This window comes from Plectropomus leopardus, chromosome 13, assembly GCF_008729295.1.
Source record: "Plectropomus leopardus isolate mb chromosome 13, YSFRI_Pleo_2.0, whole genome shotgun sequence".
Taxonomy (NCBI): Eukaryota; Metazoa; Chordata; class Actinopteri; order Perciformes; family Serranidae; genus Plectropomus; species Plectropomus leopardus.
Window position 1 is genome coordinate 27834477 of NC_056475.1, and position 19704 is coordinate 27854180.

The 19704-nt window shown below is 36.9% G+C and overlaps 1 protein-coding gene across 1 annotated transcript; it reads right to left on the bottom strand.

Annotated features, from left to right (window-relative positions):
* Positions 1-810: 810 nt before the first annotated feature.
* mpp1 (membrane palmitoylated protein 1) lies at positions 811-19033 on the bottom strand. Its single transcript, XM_042499331.1, is given in 13 exon segments — positions 811-1620; positions 1704-1778; positions 2450-2652; positions 2736-2816; positions 3662-3742; positions 3832-3941; positions 4056-4252; positions 7850-7918; positions 8026-8111; positions 9538-9616; positions 9747-9875; positions 18678-18782; positions 18784-19033. Coding segments are annotated over 13 exon segments (1410 nt in total). The 5' UTR covers positions 18802-19033; the 3' UTR covers positions 811-1443.
* Between the last annotated feature and the right edge of the window lie 671 nt (positions 19034-19704).

Consider the following 19704-nt stretch of genomic DNA (forward strand, 5'->3'; position numbering starts at 1 on the left):
CGATTCATGGCATTCATGCGCATGTGCAGAACTGTCTGCCATCTTTGACAGTTAGCTACAGATACACCACTTGGACAAAACACATCAAGAGTGCACTAAGTTTCCTTTTTTTTTTTTTTTAAACTTATATTCTGTAGTTGTTTTTTTTATTGTTTATCTTGGTAACTGAGATTTATTTTTTGTAACCTGAAGATTTTCTCCTTTTTAAAGCTAATTTTTAGCAGGAAATTTCATGCCAAGTTGGCAATTTCTTCTTTTTTTTTCTCAATGTTTTTAAAATAAATAAATTTTTTTCACATTTCAGAAGTTTAAATGCTTATCAAAGGTGTCTTTACGACAGCACAAGAAATATGATGTCTATCCAGGTTTCAAAGGGTTAAATAAAGCAAATTCATACAAATTAAAATAATTCAGATTTACGTAGTGCACTTGATATTATATGTAAAGAACACATAAACACAATATTTCAAGATACATTTTGATTTCACTAAGCACACAACTCCGACAATGCCAGCAGGAAAGTGTGCAACACTGTGAACAAATTCATTGTCATGTGTAACCCGTAATGATGTCTCCCACACTGTGGCCCAGGGGAGAATTGTAATGTGTGGGAGATACAGGTACATTGTTCATATTGTAGAGCTCAGATTCAGAAATTCTTGATCTATAATTGATCAAAACCCAGAACCAAGATTTCTTTTAAGAAAAATAAAGGCAGACATGAACGTTAAAACACTGACAGAAAACGGTCACAGTTTTCCTCCGGGGCGTTCAGGCGAACAGGTTTCCACATGAATCACAGTCACAGGAGACGTTGCAACAGAGCTGGGAAATTTATTTTTGTTGAAAAGTGCCTTTACAGTACCCCATGAGGTATACAATTTTGATGAGATGACACAGGTGAGGTTGTCAACGACTGACTTAAAGATTTGGGGTAGAAGACGTTGTACGGAGTTACACAGACAGTCAGAGCAAACGGTTTAAGAATCTCAATTTCATGGCACAATCTAATGAGGACAACAAAAAAAAGCACACACACATAATGACTCCAGAGATAATGCTTTACATGATAAAATCCTGTCATTTCAAAGGGAGGATTTCAGTCACAGTTGTGGTCCTATTTTGCATTTTGCTCAACATTCACAAAAAGGTGTGCGGCACACAAACGACCCCTTTAACCCCTCGAGAGCGCCTGAAGCACAAATGTCTAAACACCCAAAAACACACCCCTGGTGAGGTTCTCCACCATCTAAAATAAACCTTTCTACATATTGCTTTTTTTTTCTTTTTTTTGGATGCATTTGTGCAAAATATTTCAGTGACGATTAACAATAACCAAAAAGTAAACCCATACACACGTGGGACAAGTCATTTCATTTAAGGAGTGATATTGCACTGCTTTTTAACAAACAGAAAGGTATGACACTGGGGGCCGGACGTCATTCAGTACACCCATGATACAGGCACCCACTGTGGGGTGGAGGTGGCGCGCTCCATGGCCTCCTCCACACCTTTCACGCTTTCATCCACGTCGTTGTTGACAAGGACCACGTCAAAGAAGTGTCTATATGTGGTGAAAATGGCGTCCGACTCTTTCTGAATCATCTGCAAGTTTTCTGTCTGTAGGAGAGAAGAAGCAGAGGGTTAGCAGTTTCATGGAGTCTGGTGTTTAAAAGTTCTCAAGTGTACTGAAGATTTAGTACCTGGGCAGCCGTGTTCGTCGGAGCGATGAACACCACGAGAGGTGCAAAGTCAGCCGTCCGCAGGAGTTTCAAGGTCTGCAATAAATGATGAAAGAACATAATACAATTAGAGTGATTAACAAAAACAACTTGTAGAGAGATAAAATTTACCAGGCCACAGTCACCGACAAGTAGTGCAACTTCTTGTCTTTTTTCAAAAAAAAAAAAAAAAGCAGGACGGATACCTTTAAGTATCTGCATTAGGGTTGCAGCGATATACCATGAAACCATAAACTGTGATACCAAAATTGACGATTATCATACCATGTACATTTGCTTATATACAATATTGAAGAAAAAAAATGCAACCGAATGAGATATCTCACCTTCACGTGGAGACATACACATACTTTGATAAAAAAAATATGGTCTCAAGTTTCATTTATAAAGAAAAATTTGTTAAACCAAAAATATGCTTCTATATTCTTTACTTTATGGGTCATTGTAACTGATAATAATGAAAACTGTGTAATATTATATACTATGACAGCGTAAAACCCTTGATATTTTTGGAGACAGTTTTCGTACTATGAAAATCACGTACAGTTGCAACACTACTCTGCATGCAGTCTGTAGTAAACAGTATATCACTCGATCAGTAACAGATCGATTTTTAAATAACCCTTTCTTCAAAAAAACATTCTTTAGGTGCAATTGGATCTGGATATATTCATGTCGAGTCTACAGAACAACCTGTAAATGCTAACCTGTGGTTCTACATCCAGCAGAGCGATTTTGCCCTGCTCGTGGATCTTCTGGATGGTCTCGATTTTGGTACCGAACATGTTACCCTGGAAGCTGCCGTACTCCAGCAGCTCATTTCCAGAGATGCACTTGGTCATGGCGTCATTGGAGATGAAGAAATATTCCTTTCCATTCTCCTCCTCCTTGCGCTGGGGCCTGGTGGTGTCTGTGGAGAGCGTTAAAGACTTAGCCGAAGGACAATTCAGAAACTTGGTCGTTCCACTGAGAGAAAAACAAAAGTCAACTTACGTGGTGCAGGGTAGGAAAACTTCTCAGGGTATTTGGTCAATAGTGCATTTTTGATATGGCTCCTTCCTACTCCAGGTGCACCTGAACAGAGCAGAATTTTTTTTTTAGAAGGACATTTCAATCAACCTTTCATGTCTAAATATCTGGCCGCAAAGAAACAGAATTAAACTGCTTTTACATGCTCTTAATGGTCTTGGTCCTAGTTATTAAGATTTGCTTTTATTTTATAAGCCCTAGAACCATCAGTTCTTCTGGCAGTGGTCTTTTAACAGTCCCAAAAGTTAGAACAAAAACTCCCAGTGAGGCTTTATTTTGTTATTGTTGTGCTCCACGTTTGTGGAACAGACTGCCTGAAGATCTGAGGGCAGCAGAGGAGGGGGATATTTTTACAAGCAAACTCAAGACCTACCGTTTTTAGTCTGGCTCACCACTTTATTTATTGACTAGTTATTTACACATCTTAGTCTGTTTTACTGTTTTACTAGATGGTAAATGATTGTATTATTAACATTTTTATCTATTATTATGCTTTGTGCTAGTATCCTTTCATTTACCTTTATCTACTATTTAGATTATTTTAATCTTTTTTTCTTTCATTTTTTTTAAGTTCCTGGTTTTAATGTGTTCTCTTATTTTAATGCTTTAATTACTTTTTTATCCATGTGCTTGTGTACGTGTGTGTGCGCGCGTGTGTGTGTGTGTGTGTGTGTGTGTTTGGGGGAGACTCCTGATTTTATTGTATGAAGCACTTTGTGTTTCAGTTTTCCTTGTAGTCTGAATAATCCATGTAATCAGCAAGATTTATTACATGCTTTTGAGAATCAGTATGGGTGAACATTAAGGTGTTTTATGTTAGTATATATATATATATATATATATATCTTTAGAAATTTGAAATCACTAATAAACTATGTAAGTGAGCTTACCTATAAGCACCAGTGTTTTCCTTGTAAAAGCCGGCAGCCGAACAACCTCTTCATAAGAAATCACATCCAGCTGGTCAAAAACTGCAACAGAAGGGATTTTGTTTTAAAAAAGAAATTCCTGCAGTACAACTGAGAAAACAAATGGAACACATAAATGTAGTGATACACACTGGAGCTGTGTTTAGCCAGGTACTTGTACTTGTCTTTGCACTTCTTTTTCTTTCCAAATGGGCTGCAGGACTGACTGCCCTCTCTGGCTTTGCTTTTACTTGCCGCCCTCCTGCAGCGGAAAAAGAGATTTCGATTATGTCTCTCTCTATGCTGATGATGTTGTGCTGTAAGTGTGACTTCATACTGCAGGATTCAGTCAGACAGTATGATGGAGCTGTTTTACCATTCTTGGAGCTCTGGAGAGGGGATCAGTCCAGCGAAGTCAGCAACGCCGCTCTCCACTCTGCCCTGCCACCAGTTGGGATCCTGCTTGTTGATGATCTGAATGATGTCGCCAGTTTGAAACTTCAGCCCTGCTTCTTTGCAGGGGATGAGGTCATCCTTGGCAGGGTCATAGTCAAACTGGGCCCTCATGTACATCTGTAGATTAACAGTGCATATGTTGTATTCACTTTTTGGGAAAAGAAGGAGCTCAAACACACTTTCAGAATAAATTTGGTGTTACTGGATACTTATGATAATATTGAAACCTTACCAATCTGTCTAATGTCCATCATCTATAGGTCAGTTGTGAAAACACTCCCTTATGTGTGTGTATTTGTTGTTGCTGAACACAAGTTATTAAAAGTATCTCTCAGATCATTCATTTTTGACTTTGAAACACACACAAAAAAACTTCTTCTAAGCTCTATTAAGACACTTTCTCCAGTTTTGATTTTATCTGTAGTTCACCCCAAATAAAAAAAATACATCTTTCTCTTACCTGTAGTGCTTATTATCAGTCTATGTTATAATGGTGTGAGTTGCAGAGTATTGGAGATATATCGGCCGTAGAGTAGTCTGCCCTCTCTCTTAGATACTGGAACTACATTGTAGTCTGCTTGTGGTGCTCCGAGTGTAGAAAAAATACACTTCAAAAATCAAACACTAATGCCTCTTTCCAGAAATGATGACCCAGTTACACAACAAAATCCACAGACCTTGTTGTGAGCAGTTTCACCTGGCACTCAGTGGTGCTAGGTGAGCTAGCAGTAGATGCACGCTACCTTCTACGCAATGATATGGTTGGCGGATGTAGTGCTGGAGAAAGAAAATCGTTCCTACATGAAACTGTTTACAACAAGGTCTGTGGATTATAATGAGTAACTGGGTGATGGTTTCCTTAAATAACACATTGTTATTAAATTTGTCAAATGTAAATGTATGTATATATATATATATATATATATATATATATATATATATATATATATATATATATATATTTATATATATATACTGTAAAAAGTTGACTAGACATGTTGACTGCAGAAACAAAAATTGTCCTTTACATTATATAGTCAGCTTAATCACCTTATATTAACTTTTGATTTGACCTTGAGTTTAACTCACATAAATTTTAGTAACAATCATCTGACCAGCTGTCCTTGGAAGTTTCATTTGTGTGTGAGGAAACTTGCTGTTGCAGGGAAAAGACAAACGTTCTTGGTTCCAGTACACCTTATCTCAATGGAGGTAACCTCCCTTATTTTCTTAAAGCTGTGTTTGCAATTATAAATATGTGACTGAATGTGATCTTCTTTGTTAGACTCACTCAGTGTACTCTAGGTGTCTGAGTTCTGCCCTTTCAGCTGAAACAGACTGATTCTGTTAAACCCTTTTTTCTCCACTTCATTAAAATATACAAAAGACAGCTGCTTTTCTATCATCATTTATTTGTTCACTTCTCTAAATGGAAAAACAGTAATTTCCACCACAGTGACTACACATACTATATTTCAGATTTATATTTCAGATCTTGATTGAATTTCACTAGTTTGATCAAATTTATAATAACCAATGGATCATTCATCATCATTCATCAAGCATTATCATCTCTAGTTCCTACAGACTGCTCATAAGGTCTTTGGATTATCCTGAGTAACAGATGTATTTTTTTGGCTCTTTGAGCACCAAAAGCCAAGTGCCATTTAGTTACATTATATCGGAGAAAAGGCAGAAATCTCTACAGCTAATATCTTCAACACTCTGCAACTCACGCCAAAACTATCCAGACTGATTAACAGCACTACTGGCAACAATATGTGCTTATATTTAGGAGTGAACTGTCCCTTTAAGTAAGCTGAGGCACAGCTTGGAATTAAATATTTAACACTTTGTTCTTCTCCAACGTTTAAGCCATAAAGATGTGGTTCATCTCACCACAAAATATGTTCAAAATCTCAGCCTCAGCTCAACCATGATGGCTCTTAAGTGCATGTCTCTGTGAAACAGTGCATGTAAAGCTGTTAACAGCTTGGTGACAATTGCAGCAAACTAAGTACACTCTTATTTTGTAATGAGAGCTTATCATTATGAACATGTGTGAATCAGCAAATGTCAGACTTCAAAGACCTTCAGGATCTACACATACATCTGAATTTAAAAAAAAAAAAAAAAAAAAAAGCATTAAAATGGAGACTTTCTAACACAGATATTTAGGTTCTACAAAATTAATTGGGAAATTCATCCTTGCAGAGATTTTCCACGTTCATGCTATGATCTTGGACAGCTCATTACACATTGTGAAAATGAAAATGAACAATATTCTTCCAGGTTTAAGCGTGAATTCAAATTTATCAAGTATTCATCTACAGTTTGATCTCGATCCAGATTAGAATAATAACTCTTGGGGGGGAGTTATAATCTTATTCTGGAGAGAGATCACTTTATGTACAAATTTTGACGAAACTGTAAAAGATCACAGCAGGAACACATGTAAATTCTCCTCAGGGTTAACTATTACTAATGTTAGTTGAAGGCATGCACATTTGTGGTTTCCCCAAGTTACTCCAGTGGCAGTTATACACACATTGTGCAGTGGGTATACTGGCGTACTCTGGGTCACCAAAAATGATGCTCTCTAAACATTATAGAATGAAAAGCATATTAACTACACCTACATATTAATCGACTATAAGCTTTTAGGTGGACTGCCATCACTGACCACAGCAATGTCTCAGCCTCATGCAGTGAGAAACTAGACTCGCATCACTGAATGCAATGAATTTTTTTTTATTTGTGGTCATTAATTTAAAACTATTTTCAGTTTTTAGATAATGCCACAGACTGTTGTTTAATGTTATTAAATTAACCCTTTGACACCTGAGCAAACTGACTTAATTTAACAGAATTAAAAGTTATAAGTTACAAGAAAATATGCTGGAAATTTAGCCAAAAAAGGAAAGAATTTTTAAAAAAACAAGGAAAAAAATGTATATATAAATTTATAGATTAAAAAGTTAGTAATAATTATAATAATTTTGAATATTGTTTTTCTGGCATTTTTTAAAAACTTTTTTTTAAAGAAACAAAAACAAAAAAAACAAAAAGTATAATCAACTCCGACTTATCTATATCTGTCTCTCTCCCTCTCTCTCTCAAGTAATTTTTTTGTCACTTTTTCCTATTTTCATGCAATTTATGGGTCATATGTTGCTCACACTTCTGTGTTAGCTATATTTCAAAATAGATCAAACCATTTTGCTCAGGTTTTAAAGGTTTAAATGCACATGAAAGGAGTCTGAAAGCCGCACAGGAAAACTGAAATCGTTCTCGGTTTTCAAAGGGTTAAGCCAGCAACCATTTTTAATTCACAGTAGGTCCATGATCGCCTGCTGAGGAGACTGTGATGCAGTGTGGCCAGTAGATGGCAGAATGAAACACACTACCAAAGTGGTTCAAGTCAAACTAGCAAAACTAAAGTGAATTTAAACTCATTGGATAGTCACCTGGGATGTTCACTGACTAACAGAAGATTCACCTAATAAAGAACAAAATCCTTTTAAAGAGGAAATTGTGGAGGGAAAAACGCAAAGAAAAGCAACGCAAACCCATCTTTGTAGATTAAACAGCTACAAGTTACCATTGGATTTGAATGTAAGGCTCATTTGGGTTTTTTTTACTCGTGCATGTTCATGCCTATGACACACAAAATTCACCACAGTTAAGTGCACATTGTGCCAGTCGTGTTATTACCTCACAGGCTCGGGATCGACTCTGCAGGTTGGGAATGATCTTCATTGTGACGACCCCGTTTGTCTCTTTCTGTATGTTAAGACGACACAGCTTTAATCACATCTAGCTGCGATAATTACATACAAATCTGCATCGACTTTAGTGTCAAAGCCTTTGTCAAAGTTATATCAACATACCAGGATCTTTTGTAGCTGATCTACAGTGTGGTTCATCACACTCTGCCCATTGATTTCTGCTATTTCATCCCCTTCATGCAAGGACCCTGGAGAGAGGAAGAAACAGGAGAAGTGTGGTTATTTCACATATGATCCTCTGTGTTCCAGCTCCGTTTCAGTTAGGCAGTCATTTTGGTGCTGATATCTGCTTGCAGCTCTTGAAGTATGATTTATTTGCCTGAGAAATCGGCCAAAAACAAGATGAACCTTAAAGGGACAGTTCACCCCAAAATCAAAAATGTATATTTTTTTTCTCTTAAGTGTAATGTTGTTTATTAATCTAGATAGTTTTGGTGTGAGCTGCAGAGTGTCGGAGATATTGGCCGTAGACATGTCTGCCTTTTCTCCAATATAATGGAACTAGATGGCACTTGGCTTGTGGTACTTGACGCAGTACAGTTGAAAAACTCAACATCAATGTCTCTTTTCAGAAATCATGACCCGGTTATTCAAAATAATCCACAGTCCTGGTTGTGAGCAGTTTCAAGTAAGAACTTTTTTCTTTCTACCGAACTACACTCGCCAACCATATCACCATGCAGAAGGCCATGTGCATCTACTGTGAGCTCACCAAGTGCCAGGTGAGCTAGTTCTTACATGAAACTGCTCACAATAAAGTTTGTGGATGATCTTTAGTAACTGGGTCATGATTTCAAGTAGAATCTATTTTCTGTCTGTCTACCCAACTACACCTGCCATCTGTATCATCCTGCAGAAGGACACATACATCAAATGCTACCTCACTGTGGTAGCTAATGCTACAGTTCAGCAGACGAGGACGCCAGTAATGTTTACATTTGTGCTTTCTTTCTGTGTGGTGATACTGTTGGTAGGTGTAGTCAGTTAGAAAAGAGAGAAAATAGCCCTCACATGAAACTGCTCACAACAAGGTCTGTGGATTATCTTGAGTAACCGGGTCCTAATTTCTGGAAAGAGACACTGAGTTTTTCAAATGAATTTTTTTTGGCACTTTGAGCACCACAAGCCAAGTGCATTTAGCTCTACTATACTGGAGAGAAAGCTGGCATCTCTACAACTAATATCTCCAACACTCTGCAACTCACACCAAAACAATCTAGACTGATAAACAGCACTACAAGTCAGGAAAAATATTTGCTTTTGACTTTGGGTTGAACTGTCCCTTTAAAATCAATAAACGGTGGAGAAACATGTATCAAAATAAACTTTGCGGTAGGATTTTTTTTTTTTTAACAGATTATAATTGACAATCGTGACATGGATTTGGCAGTATGAATCTCATTTAAATTATAACATCCTAATAAAACCAAAAAAAATGTAATATGTTGCGTCCAGCGTGGCTTGTATACGGCCTGAGATATGCCACGTCTAGTATACACAGATGCTAATGCTAAAATGGAATTTGCCGTGACTGCATGTGGCAAACTATTGACCTTTGGGCTGAACATTTTCTTTCCGACACACACAACTCAAAATCAATATGCGATTACTGACCCTGTCTGTGGATCATGCCCCCGTGCAATATTCTGGCCACAGTGCACCTTTGTTTGTCGTTGAGCTTCAGAGTGACCCCCTGCGGACAGAGACCACAGCCAGTGAGGAGGAAGCAGCAACACAAATAGAAACATCTCAACAAACTCTGTGTGTGTGTGTGTGTGTGTGTGTGTGTGTGTGAGAGAGAGAGAGGAGGCAGATAGTCGTACCATCGGTTCTGACGGATTCTTTTCAAATTCTACTTCTTTCATCCTGGTCAGCTCTGTGCCGTTCATGTGTGCAGCGCTGCCGTTGCTGTACACCTCAGCCCCTTTATTCTCGTAGGTTTGCATAGCAGCCTGTATAAAAAAACAACAACAAAAAAAACATTTATGATTTCATCTCACACAAAATGAAAACCTTATGCAATTTTTTTTAACAGCACATTTACAGCGAGTTCATCTGGACACATGAGATCATTATCACTCTATTTCCAATATCTGCAGTGGAAGCTTTTATCTAACGTGTGCCAACAGCCATGTTTCATTTGCAGTTTCAACATATGTTCAAGGTTGAAAATTAACCAAGTGTTATAACACCTCATTAGTCATGTTCAGTGATCTGGTCCACCTGGTCCATGTGGTCATGGATACCAGCAGTCTCATCAGGTGATCAAACACTGGCATTAATGTAAGGATGCGTATTCTTTGCAGTATAGTGTTTCAATAAATTTCCAAAGTAGGATATATACATCAGAGAAGAGGCCAGACACTGACCTGTGGAGTCGTATTTGTGCATTTACGCTTAAATGAACCTAAATACGAGTCCAAAAGCAGGAAATAGATATCAACAAAAAATTTCCATAGCATTAACATTGACGGTCTCTGCTGCTGATCACTGTCAGAGAGAGAAATTTTCAGATTTTAACCCTTTGAAACCTGAGCAAATTGTCTCGATTTCTTTCAAAAACACGGGAAGAAGCAAATGAGCAACGAAAGAAGAAAATTACCTAAAAATTAGCAAGAAATTAGTCAAAAGTATATGAAAATAACATGGAAATTAGTAAAAACATGAAAAAAGTGCTTGAAATTGTAATAATTTTGTAATTAGGTTTTAAGTAATTATAGTAATTATATATATTTTTTTCCTTTAGGCATTCTTCCCTAGCTTAAAAAAATCTATATCTGCTAATTTGTTGCAATTTGTGCAATATTTTTTAAAGAAATCGCACCAATGGTTCAAATGTGGTGGAAGGCATCCGAGAGCAGCACAAGAAAAGTGATGTCTCAAAGGGTTAAGTATATATCGATCTCTCTATCAATCTCTCTTTCTATCTATCTAAATATATGTATATCTATAGCTATATCTATACACACACACATACAAACACAGACAAATAAAAATCTGCCTATCTATCTAAGGATTCCTAAGGAGCTCATGTATAAAAGAGAACAACGGCTGCACAGTATCAAAGGGTCCATAAATTAGTCCTTAAGTGACATCTGACACACAACTAGCTGAATCAGCACAATTTTTCTGCATGGAAATGACACATCAGCACTGCTTCAGCAAAAAAGCGACATTATCTATCTTCCAGCACTACAATAAACCAATAAATATTATTATCGCCCTCCTCCCGGCCCTGAAATACTGTACACACTGTGGCAGCAGCCAGGTGTGTTACACAGGCAGGGGCTCCTACTGTGTGTTTATTTATCTTATGAGTTTTATCATGTACTCTTTATTAAAAGTATGTGCTCTTCTTGGAAACATTATTATCTTTAATGCGTGTCTGTGTTCATGTTATTTTGGCTCCTCTGGAAAACTTAATAATCAGAGTAAGCCGAGCTCAGCTGAGTGCAGGAGCGGTGGAAGTCAGGCAGCTGTTTTTTTGCAACATGATAGTTATTTACCAGCCTTGTGCTGCTCTATGTCAGGACTGTCGTGTGTCTGGATGGAGTATTGGAGAACAGAGGTCCCATGATAAACAAATTCAATCATATATCCTCTAAGGAATGTGTACACCACTGTTTCTAATAAAATCAACACATGCAAATCCTTTTTAAATTATAATATTTTAATATTATAATTTAAAAATTATAATATTTTTGGTTCAACCATGGGCCTTCAAGACTCTCACTTGTCCTATTTTGAGATTAGATGGATTATCTTGGCTTTCACAACAGCTAAACGGAAACTTCTGAGGCACTGGAGGGAAAAGCCCCACCCCCATGTGAAGAATGGACTACTATGACATACTCTCTATAGAACATACTTCAACAATACATGCTTACATAGGGCCCTTTCACTGACTGGCTACATGCAACTTAGAGGTTACTGCAATAATCTAATGTAACTGAAAGAAGGCTAAATTCAACCTTGGAGATGAACAGTATATGTCAGTATTATGAATTTATTCATTTTATTTTTTGCATTCTTTTTATTTGTATTTGTTCCTTCTATTGTATTATTTTATTGTTATTATTATTATTGCTGTTATTATTTTATTTATTGTATTATTGCATATATAATATTTATTTCCGGTGGATTTAAAATGTGCATTTAAAATAAAAAAAAAAAATTAAAAATCAAATAAAAAAACAGATTTTAATCTTAGAGCTCCTAAAGTTTTCTAACTTGTTAGTCCTGATAGCAAAAACATTATCATTTTATAAATGTTTTAAAAAGCCCATTCCTAAGGAATATGTTGGTAATATGTTTCTGCAAACCATTCGTATGTTACAATTGAATATTTCTTTAGTATTATATCAAGTGTCATAGTATCTGAGCTGACTTGATGCTGGATGGCCTGTAACTTGGATGAGGCACCTCCCAAACTGCAAACCAGTATTCAAGATAAAAACAAGAAAACCGGTTGAGGTTTAGAGAGTTATTGCTGTGTTTCCAACGGCTTTTTTCTTTTTTTAGGCACTCAACCTTGATGTTTCTTAGTGACCTGTATCCTTTGCTTCATCAGGGACAGGGACACAAAATTGGCTGTTTTCTACAGAGGCATCGCTGTTTTTCCTGCCTGGATTATGCCCCCAAAACTGGCTATTTTGAGCCAAAACCCAATCTTTTCCATACCAAAAAAAAGTGTTTTTGTGTCTAAACCGAACCCAATGTTACCCATAGTGTTGTTGAAACGTACTTTTTTTAAAAAAGATTTTTTTGAGGGGCTCTTTTTTGCCTTTATTGGCTAGGTCAGAGAGAAGTGTGAAAGGGGGAGAGAGAGGGGATGACATGCAGCAGAGAGCCAAGGCTGGAATCAAACCTACGACCGCGGCGGCGAGGACTCAGCCTCTGTACATGGGGTGCCTGCTTTATCCACTGAGCCACCGACGCCCAGAAACATATCTTTTTTTAACAAACTGCATAAAAGGGGTCGACAGATTATCAGGCTGGCTGATTACTTGAACCGATATTACGCATTTTGCAAATTCTCTGTATCGCAATTTTATTTTAATGATCAACAACAAAATGAATTAATTAAAAAGTGCAAAGAAAGTGTCAGCATGAGAGGAACTTTTACTTTGTAAAATCTCAAGGAGCTATTTTTATGTATTCATTTTTTATTTAAATGAACTTGCTGTATTATGATGTTAAAAGTTGAAACATTTTCTAAAGGCATTCAGACAAAGTTTTGTATTAGAGTTTGTTATATTCCAAATTCTAAATTTCAACCGAATATTTTCATTTTTTTATTGTAAATGCATACCAGTTCCAAATATCAGTTATCAGTCTTATTAACTACGGATAATCGGTATCAGCCCTAAAAAACAATATGGGTCCACCCCTACTACATAATGTACAAATGTAACATATTCGTTATTTGAAGAAACATTAAGTGCCAACATTTTCTTCTGGTCATTGGGTTGGCAATGGGAAATGAATTTTGGAAATCGACATATTTGTTATCATGCGACTACGTTAATTTGACTTGATAAAAGTGTGCTACAGTACCAGAAACTTTACAAACTCTGCAATCTTATAATGACACTTATTGCTTTTCTCTAATTAAAAGAAGCTCCTTTTTGGGTCCATTTAAGTTAGGAAACACTTACAAACCTAAATTCCAATTATTGGATAACTTCCCCTAAGGCACAAAGCAGACTTTTCCTTCACACAAAGTGCTGACACTTAACCGACAAAGGTTAAATCTCAAGACTTGAGCACAAACAGCTGGAGAATACAGCAGATTTCTGAGGAAACAAACAGGAAATGTCTTTGCACTGAATGCTAAAACATTCACATGATGAGATCTGGCCTTGCACTGAGAGGCTTTTTAATTAAATGAGCTTCATCAGCTGGATCACTCCCACTATCAGAGACGTCGATGATGAAAGGCTTTCATCAGGTTTATCACTGTGTGTTCCAATCCAGTCGCTGATAAGAGTCAACACATGTTACTGTAATCAGGGTCAGGAAGCCCTTTCAGAAACCTGAATGCCAGTCCTGGGTGTGGTGAAGCAAAAGGAAAAACAGGATAAACAGCAGCAGTATAGAGACGGTGGTTAATCAATCTCAACGGAAATCTATACCGTTACAGCCGCTTGGCATAGCAGATAATGGGAGAAAAACTATGCAGTACTTAGTCATATACAAAATGTATAAACACTAGTTTAAATAATGAGATGGAAGGGGGGATTAATGATTAATGTTGCAAATTTGCAGGAAAAAAGTTGGATATGATCTGAGTTTATAAAGTTGCAAATTTGTGGAAAAAAACCCTCAAAAAAACAAAATTTTTCTGCCCTTTTCCTCACAAATTTACAACTTATATACTCTGAGAACAGCAGACGTTTTTTCTCACAAATTTACTATTTTATAAACTCAGAGAATATCCGACTTTATTTCTAACAAATTTAAGACTTTAGAAACTCGGAGAACAGCCGACTTTATTTCTAACAAATTTAAAACTTTAGAAACTTTTTTTTCTCACAAATTTACAACTTTCTAAACTCTGACATGCTTTTTTTCCCCACAAATTTCCAAAATTGATCTGAGCGTTCTTACGCTTTTTCTCAAAATATTGCCCTCTGTTTAGTTCTTTTTTGGTTGTTTTTTAAAATGTGACATGGTGGCCGGAAGAAGATCTGATAGCACCTAGCTGAAGGGGGACATATGAAGACCTACCACGGTGGAGTCATGCATACTTCCGTCAATAAATCAGTTCTCCCCTGGTGCTTGTATGCTGGGACAAGGACAGCAGACCAATGAAAAGGCCTTGCGGAGCTATAACCGTAGCTCCATTTAACTGTGCATGTAAGTCTCTGCAAATGTAAGTCTCTGCAAATGTGACGCTTCACACCCCTCCCTCTCTTCCTGTGGTGGTCATCATCGCAAACCAGCGGGTGAAAGACGTCATCATGTCATCTCAAGGTGCATTAGGTTGATTTGAAGCAGATCAAACGCTGAGTGCATTTTTGAAAGCCAATCTCTGATAAGATAATACACTCCGAAGATCTATTGTTCTGCCTGCTTTTCACCACAAAGCACTACGATCTGATTACGTTAAAATTTAATCTGCCTCTTTCCTCGTCTCCTCATTCCCCTGACATGATTTTGCCTTTTGAGCCAACAAATTTTAATTATTCATCCTCTCCCCTTTTAGGATTTAGGGTGGGTCTCCTGCCAAAAGGCAAGGAGGTATTGATCTGTCGGAGCAACACAGGAGGGAGATCGATTTTGACCTACATGGGACTGGAAGAACGTGGATAGAGTGTGCGGGAACAGCTGGAAGGGCTACTGAAGTAAAACATCACACTGTCTATCTCATGTTGGGGTTTAACCCTTTGAAACCTGGAAGGAGGTTGTTTTTTGTTCTGTGCTGCATTCAGACGCTTTTCACAAGCATTCAAACCTATAAAAAAAAATCTAATTTGCTCTTTTTTTTTTTTTTTTTTAAACATGGCTCAAAATGCAACAAGCCACTTGGCAAATTGTAAGAAATTAGAAAAAGAAAATGGCCCAATAAATAGTTTTCAAAAAGGGAGAAAGAGAAAGAAATTATTAGAAGAAAAAAACATAAAAGAATAAAATATTTTTATCTTGTTATAATTTCTTTCTCTCGCTCCCATTTATTTACTTACTTATTTTTAAACAGTTTACTCATTTATTATGTTGTCCTTACTGGCTTTGTGTAATCATGCTAGTTTTCCCACCTTTCTTTTTATTTTATTTTTTCTTTGTGTGTGTGTGTGTTTTTTGTTTGTTAATGGTTAATTGTTGAAAAGAATTAAAACAAGTGAAAAAAGGAGATTAAAAATATGGGAAATGTCTAAAAAAAAAAAAAAATTATAATAATTATTATGTACTACTTTATTTATTTTATTTATTTTTTTTACCATGTTTTTGACAAAAAGCAAGCCAATTTTGTTTGGCTGTTAAAGGGTTAAGCTTCCTGAAGCCTGACTTGCATAAACTTGTTCTTAGCACAAAGGAGAACAGCGTGACTAAAATAACATGTTGTGGTCCTGGAGCTGAAACGCATGATAGACTTTCTTTGCAGCGCAGTACGTCAAGTATTTGTCTCCAGAGGCTGAGCGACACCACTGAGCTGAAACAGCAGAACTCACTTTACATTCCCAAACTCAAGGTCAAGGATCCAGAGGACGCAGTAAATCAGCCAGATGTCACGTCCTCGTGTCCTCATGTCCCACAGTATGAGCCACATTACACACATCGGCCTGCACCGTGAGATAACGGACCACGTGACCTCACGCCAAGACACTGATTTCACAAATCGTGTCGAGCACAAGACTGTAACTCGAGGCTGTTGAACTGCAAACTGCTGATGTCAGGAAAAAAGGAGTTTCCTCCCTTCGCCGTTTCCCTCAACTCAACTGCTGACTTTTCAGATTCAGAGAAGTCGTTTAGGACAAAGAGTTCCTTCGGCGTTATGGGCTGCCAGAATGGAGGCCTGGAGGTCGTCAAGTATTTAAAGGGAAACTGTGCCCCCTTTTTTTTAAGTCCATACATGGTATTCCTATGGTTTAAGACAGTCCAAGAAATATTGCTAAAAATGAACAATTCTTCCCAAATCCAAAAGCTAGAATGCTAAAACTCAAATCTGTGATGTCATTAAGGTGTGGGGCTTCTCCATTGACAATTAAATGATGTTATAGACTTTTTTTTTTAAGTGACGTGTTTCCATGGCATGGTCGCTTAGCGATGTACTGCTGTGGATGGTGGCTGCAACTAAACCTAGCTCTCATAGGAATGAACGAGGCCCCGCCCCCAACGCTGTATCCAGACTTCCTATAGTACATCCATGAATCACTGTCTGTGGAGCAGCTTCACACTTTATACACGATGACATCACAAGTTTACGACTTCACTCTCTGGTTTCTGGCTTTGAGAGAGAGCAGCTTATGTTCACTAATTAAACTTTCCTCAGCCATGGAAATGACATATTGGATCTCTTCATTTAGGTGATGTTCCCCTTTAAGTTTGGGAACCATTAAAAAAAAAAGCTGCAGCTGTTTTAACTCCTTTGTGGTCATTTATCAGGTGTTGCCCCACTTTAAGTCAGTGCTTTCGCAGCTTAATCCGTCCTTAACTTGACAACAAGTTTACGCCTAAAATAACCCGGTACACTGTGATGGAGTAAACAACCTGGCTGGCCTCAGCTGACTGCTGACACTAATTCAGCAGCACAACACCAACAGCTGCAGGCTGCGTTACACAAAGTTAAACATTTGAATAACACTGACTTTGTTTTCCACCAGCTCACCGTCTTTTATATTGCATAACACTGTTCAGGCCTACTGATGTTACCTTAACCCTTTGAAACCAGGATCGACATCACTTTCCTTGTGCTGCGTTCAGATGCCTTCACAAATACTCAAACCTTCGAACCCTAAGGCCTTCATTAAAAAAAAAATACCTGGGAAAAAGGCTATGAGTAACTTTATAATAAGTGTTCAGCAAACTGCAAGAAGTAAGAACATTTAGAAAATTATTTTTTCTAGGTAAAAAAAAGTCCAAAACCCTGCATTTATTATTATCTTAATTATATATTTAAAAATAATTTTACAGAATTATTACTTTTAAGCACTTTTTCCCCAGGAGGTAATTCCCTTATTTGTTTGTTTAACCTTTTTCCTCATTGTTTTTATTCTATTTGATTTATTTTTGCTAATTTTTGTGTATACTTTTAGGTATACATTTTTCCTAATATTTTATTAATGTATGTATTTTATTTTTTTTTGTAATTTTGCTAATTAAAGAAGTGTTACACAAATAGCAAGAAATTAGCTGGGAAAAAAAATGCTTAAAACTATATCTATAATTATTAAACTATTATATTAAGACGTATTTTACAGAGTGGTTATTTTTAAGCAAATTGTTTTCTTAGTCATTCATGTATTTGTTTTTATTTTATCTTACCTTATTTATTTTTGCTCATTTTCAGGTATACATTTTTCCTCTTTGTTTTTATTTTATTTTGCCATATCTTATTTATTTTTGCTCATTTTTAGGTGTACATTTTTCCTCTTTACTTTTATTTTATTAATTGTTTCATGTGCTAATTTTTAAATATATTGCATGTACTTTTTTTTTCTAATTTTGGGGTCATTTCTTCCTACATTGCTCACTGCCTCCTTCCCACGATTTTCTTCTTTTTTTTAAAAGAAGAAATCAAGACCATTTGCTCAGATTTCAGACGGTTAACATGGCTTTACAGTTACAGTTAAACATCATGGAAACTCTGGCACTGGCTCATTGTCTCGTGATCACAGACATTTAAACAATCTGACACGTGATATAGCCTCGCTTCCCAAATCTGTCAAAAGATCCCTATCAGTAGCTTTTTTTGGGGGGGGGGGTGCAGAAGTGAAATTGCCAATGTAATGTCTACTGGGATTCAACTACAGCTGACTGAGCAATACTGAGCAATGCAGAGGCTCCTGGCACAGACCTGCTGATCTGAGAGGAAACATCTACATGTATATTTCTTTGTTAAGAAATCGACACATTCAGTTGCTTTAAGTTGTATTTCCAAAACACGACCGGGTCTATTTTTAGAGATCTTGTCGAGAAACAAACAACGGTCATGTGTCCCATCTCTGCTTCCGGGAAGCAAACGCCAGACCAGAGGGAGCTAAAAAAAAATAAATAAATAAAATAAAAAATAAAAAAAGGAATGTACAGCTTACCTTGTCAGACTTTGGTTTGTTTAGGAGGAGCTGCTCCAGGTAGAGGTCGGAGAGGGCTGTCCGCACGCTGCTCACCGACTCCAGTTTGACTGCAGGTTCGTTTTTTATTGGATTTTAACGTCATCTTTCCGTTAGCTAGCAAAAAAAAACGCTGGTGAACCCGACGTGCCCCCGCTCAAGGTCCGCAAGAGGCCGGCCACTAAATGTTGCGAGAGAGAAAACTGCTGATAAGGTTTGATAAGTGACTGGGAGAGATAAAAGTCCAAGGATTTGATCAGCAGCAGGTGAGGGGCAGAGATGTGTGCCGCGCGGAGAGCTGACAAAGCAAGTAAACATGCAGCTGAGAGCTGCTGCTCACAGGGGCAGGCTCACGGGGCGTTCACGGACAGCCCGTCAGCTCCGAAATCACAGCACTCTGGTTGCTTATGCGGAAATTAAAGCACATAAACCATGAAAGTTATTGTTTTGTTTTGTTTTCTTTTATTTTATTTTCTGTTTGGTTTTTCTTTTCATGTTTTGTGGGGTTTTTTTCTGGTGTCTGTTTCTTTTAGTAATCCACAAAATTTATGCTGCATTTATATTAGCCTATAGCTTAGCATACGTTCTCAGTGGTGTAATGTAACAAAGTAATGTTACTTGGACACAGCACTTAACCCCTTGAAACCTGTGCAATTTGGCCTTGTTTCTTTCAAAAACTTTGAAAAAAGGCAATAAGCAATTTAACATGAAATTACCCCAAATTAACAAAAATTACTAAAAAGTTACCCCCCCCCCCCATATAAAATAGCAAAAAACAAGTACAAAGGTATAATAATAACAACAACAACAATAATAATAAGCATTATTATTATTATTTTATTAATTAAAAATTAATTAAAAACATCATTTCAAGTATATGATAATAATTATAAACTGAGTTTTCTGTAGATTTTTCTTTTTTTTAAATAATTTTCTAATAATCTCTCTCTCTCATTTTATCTCTCTATAAACTAATTTTAAATTTGAAAAACAAAATCTACATACTTTG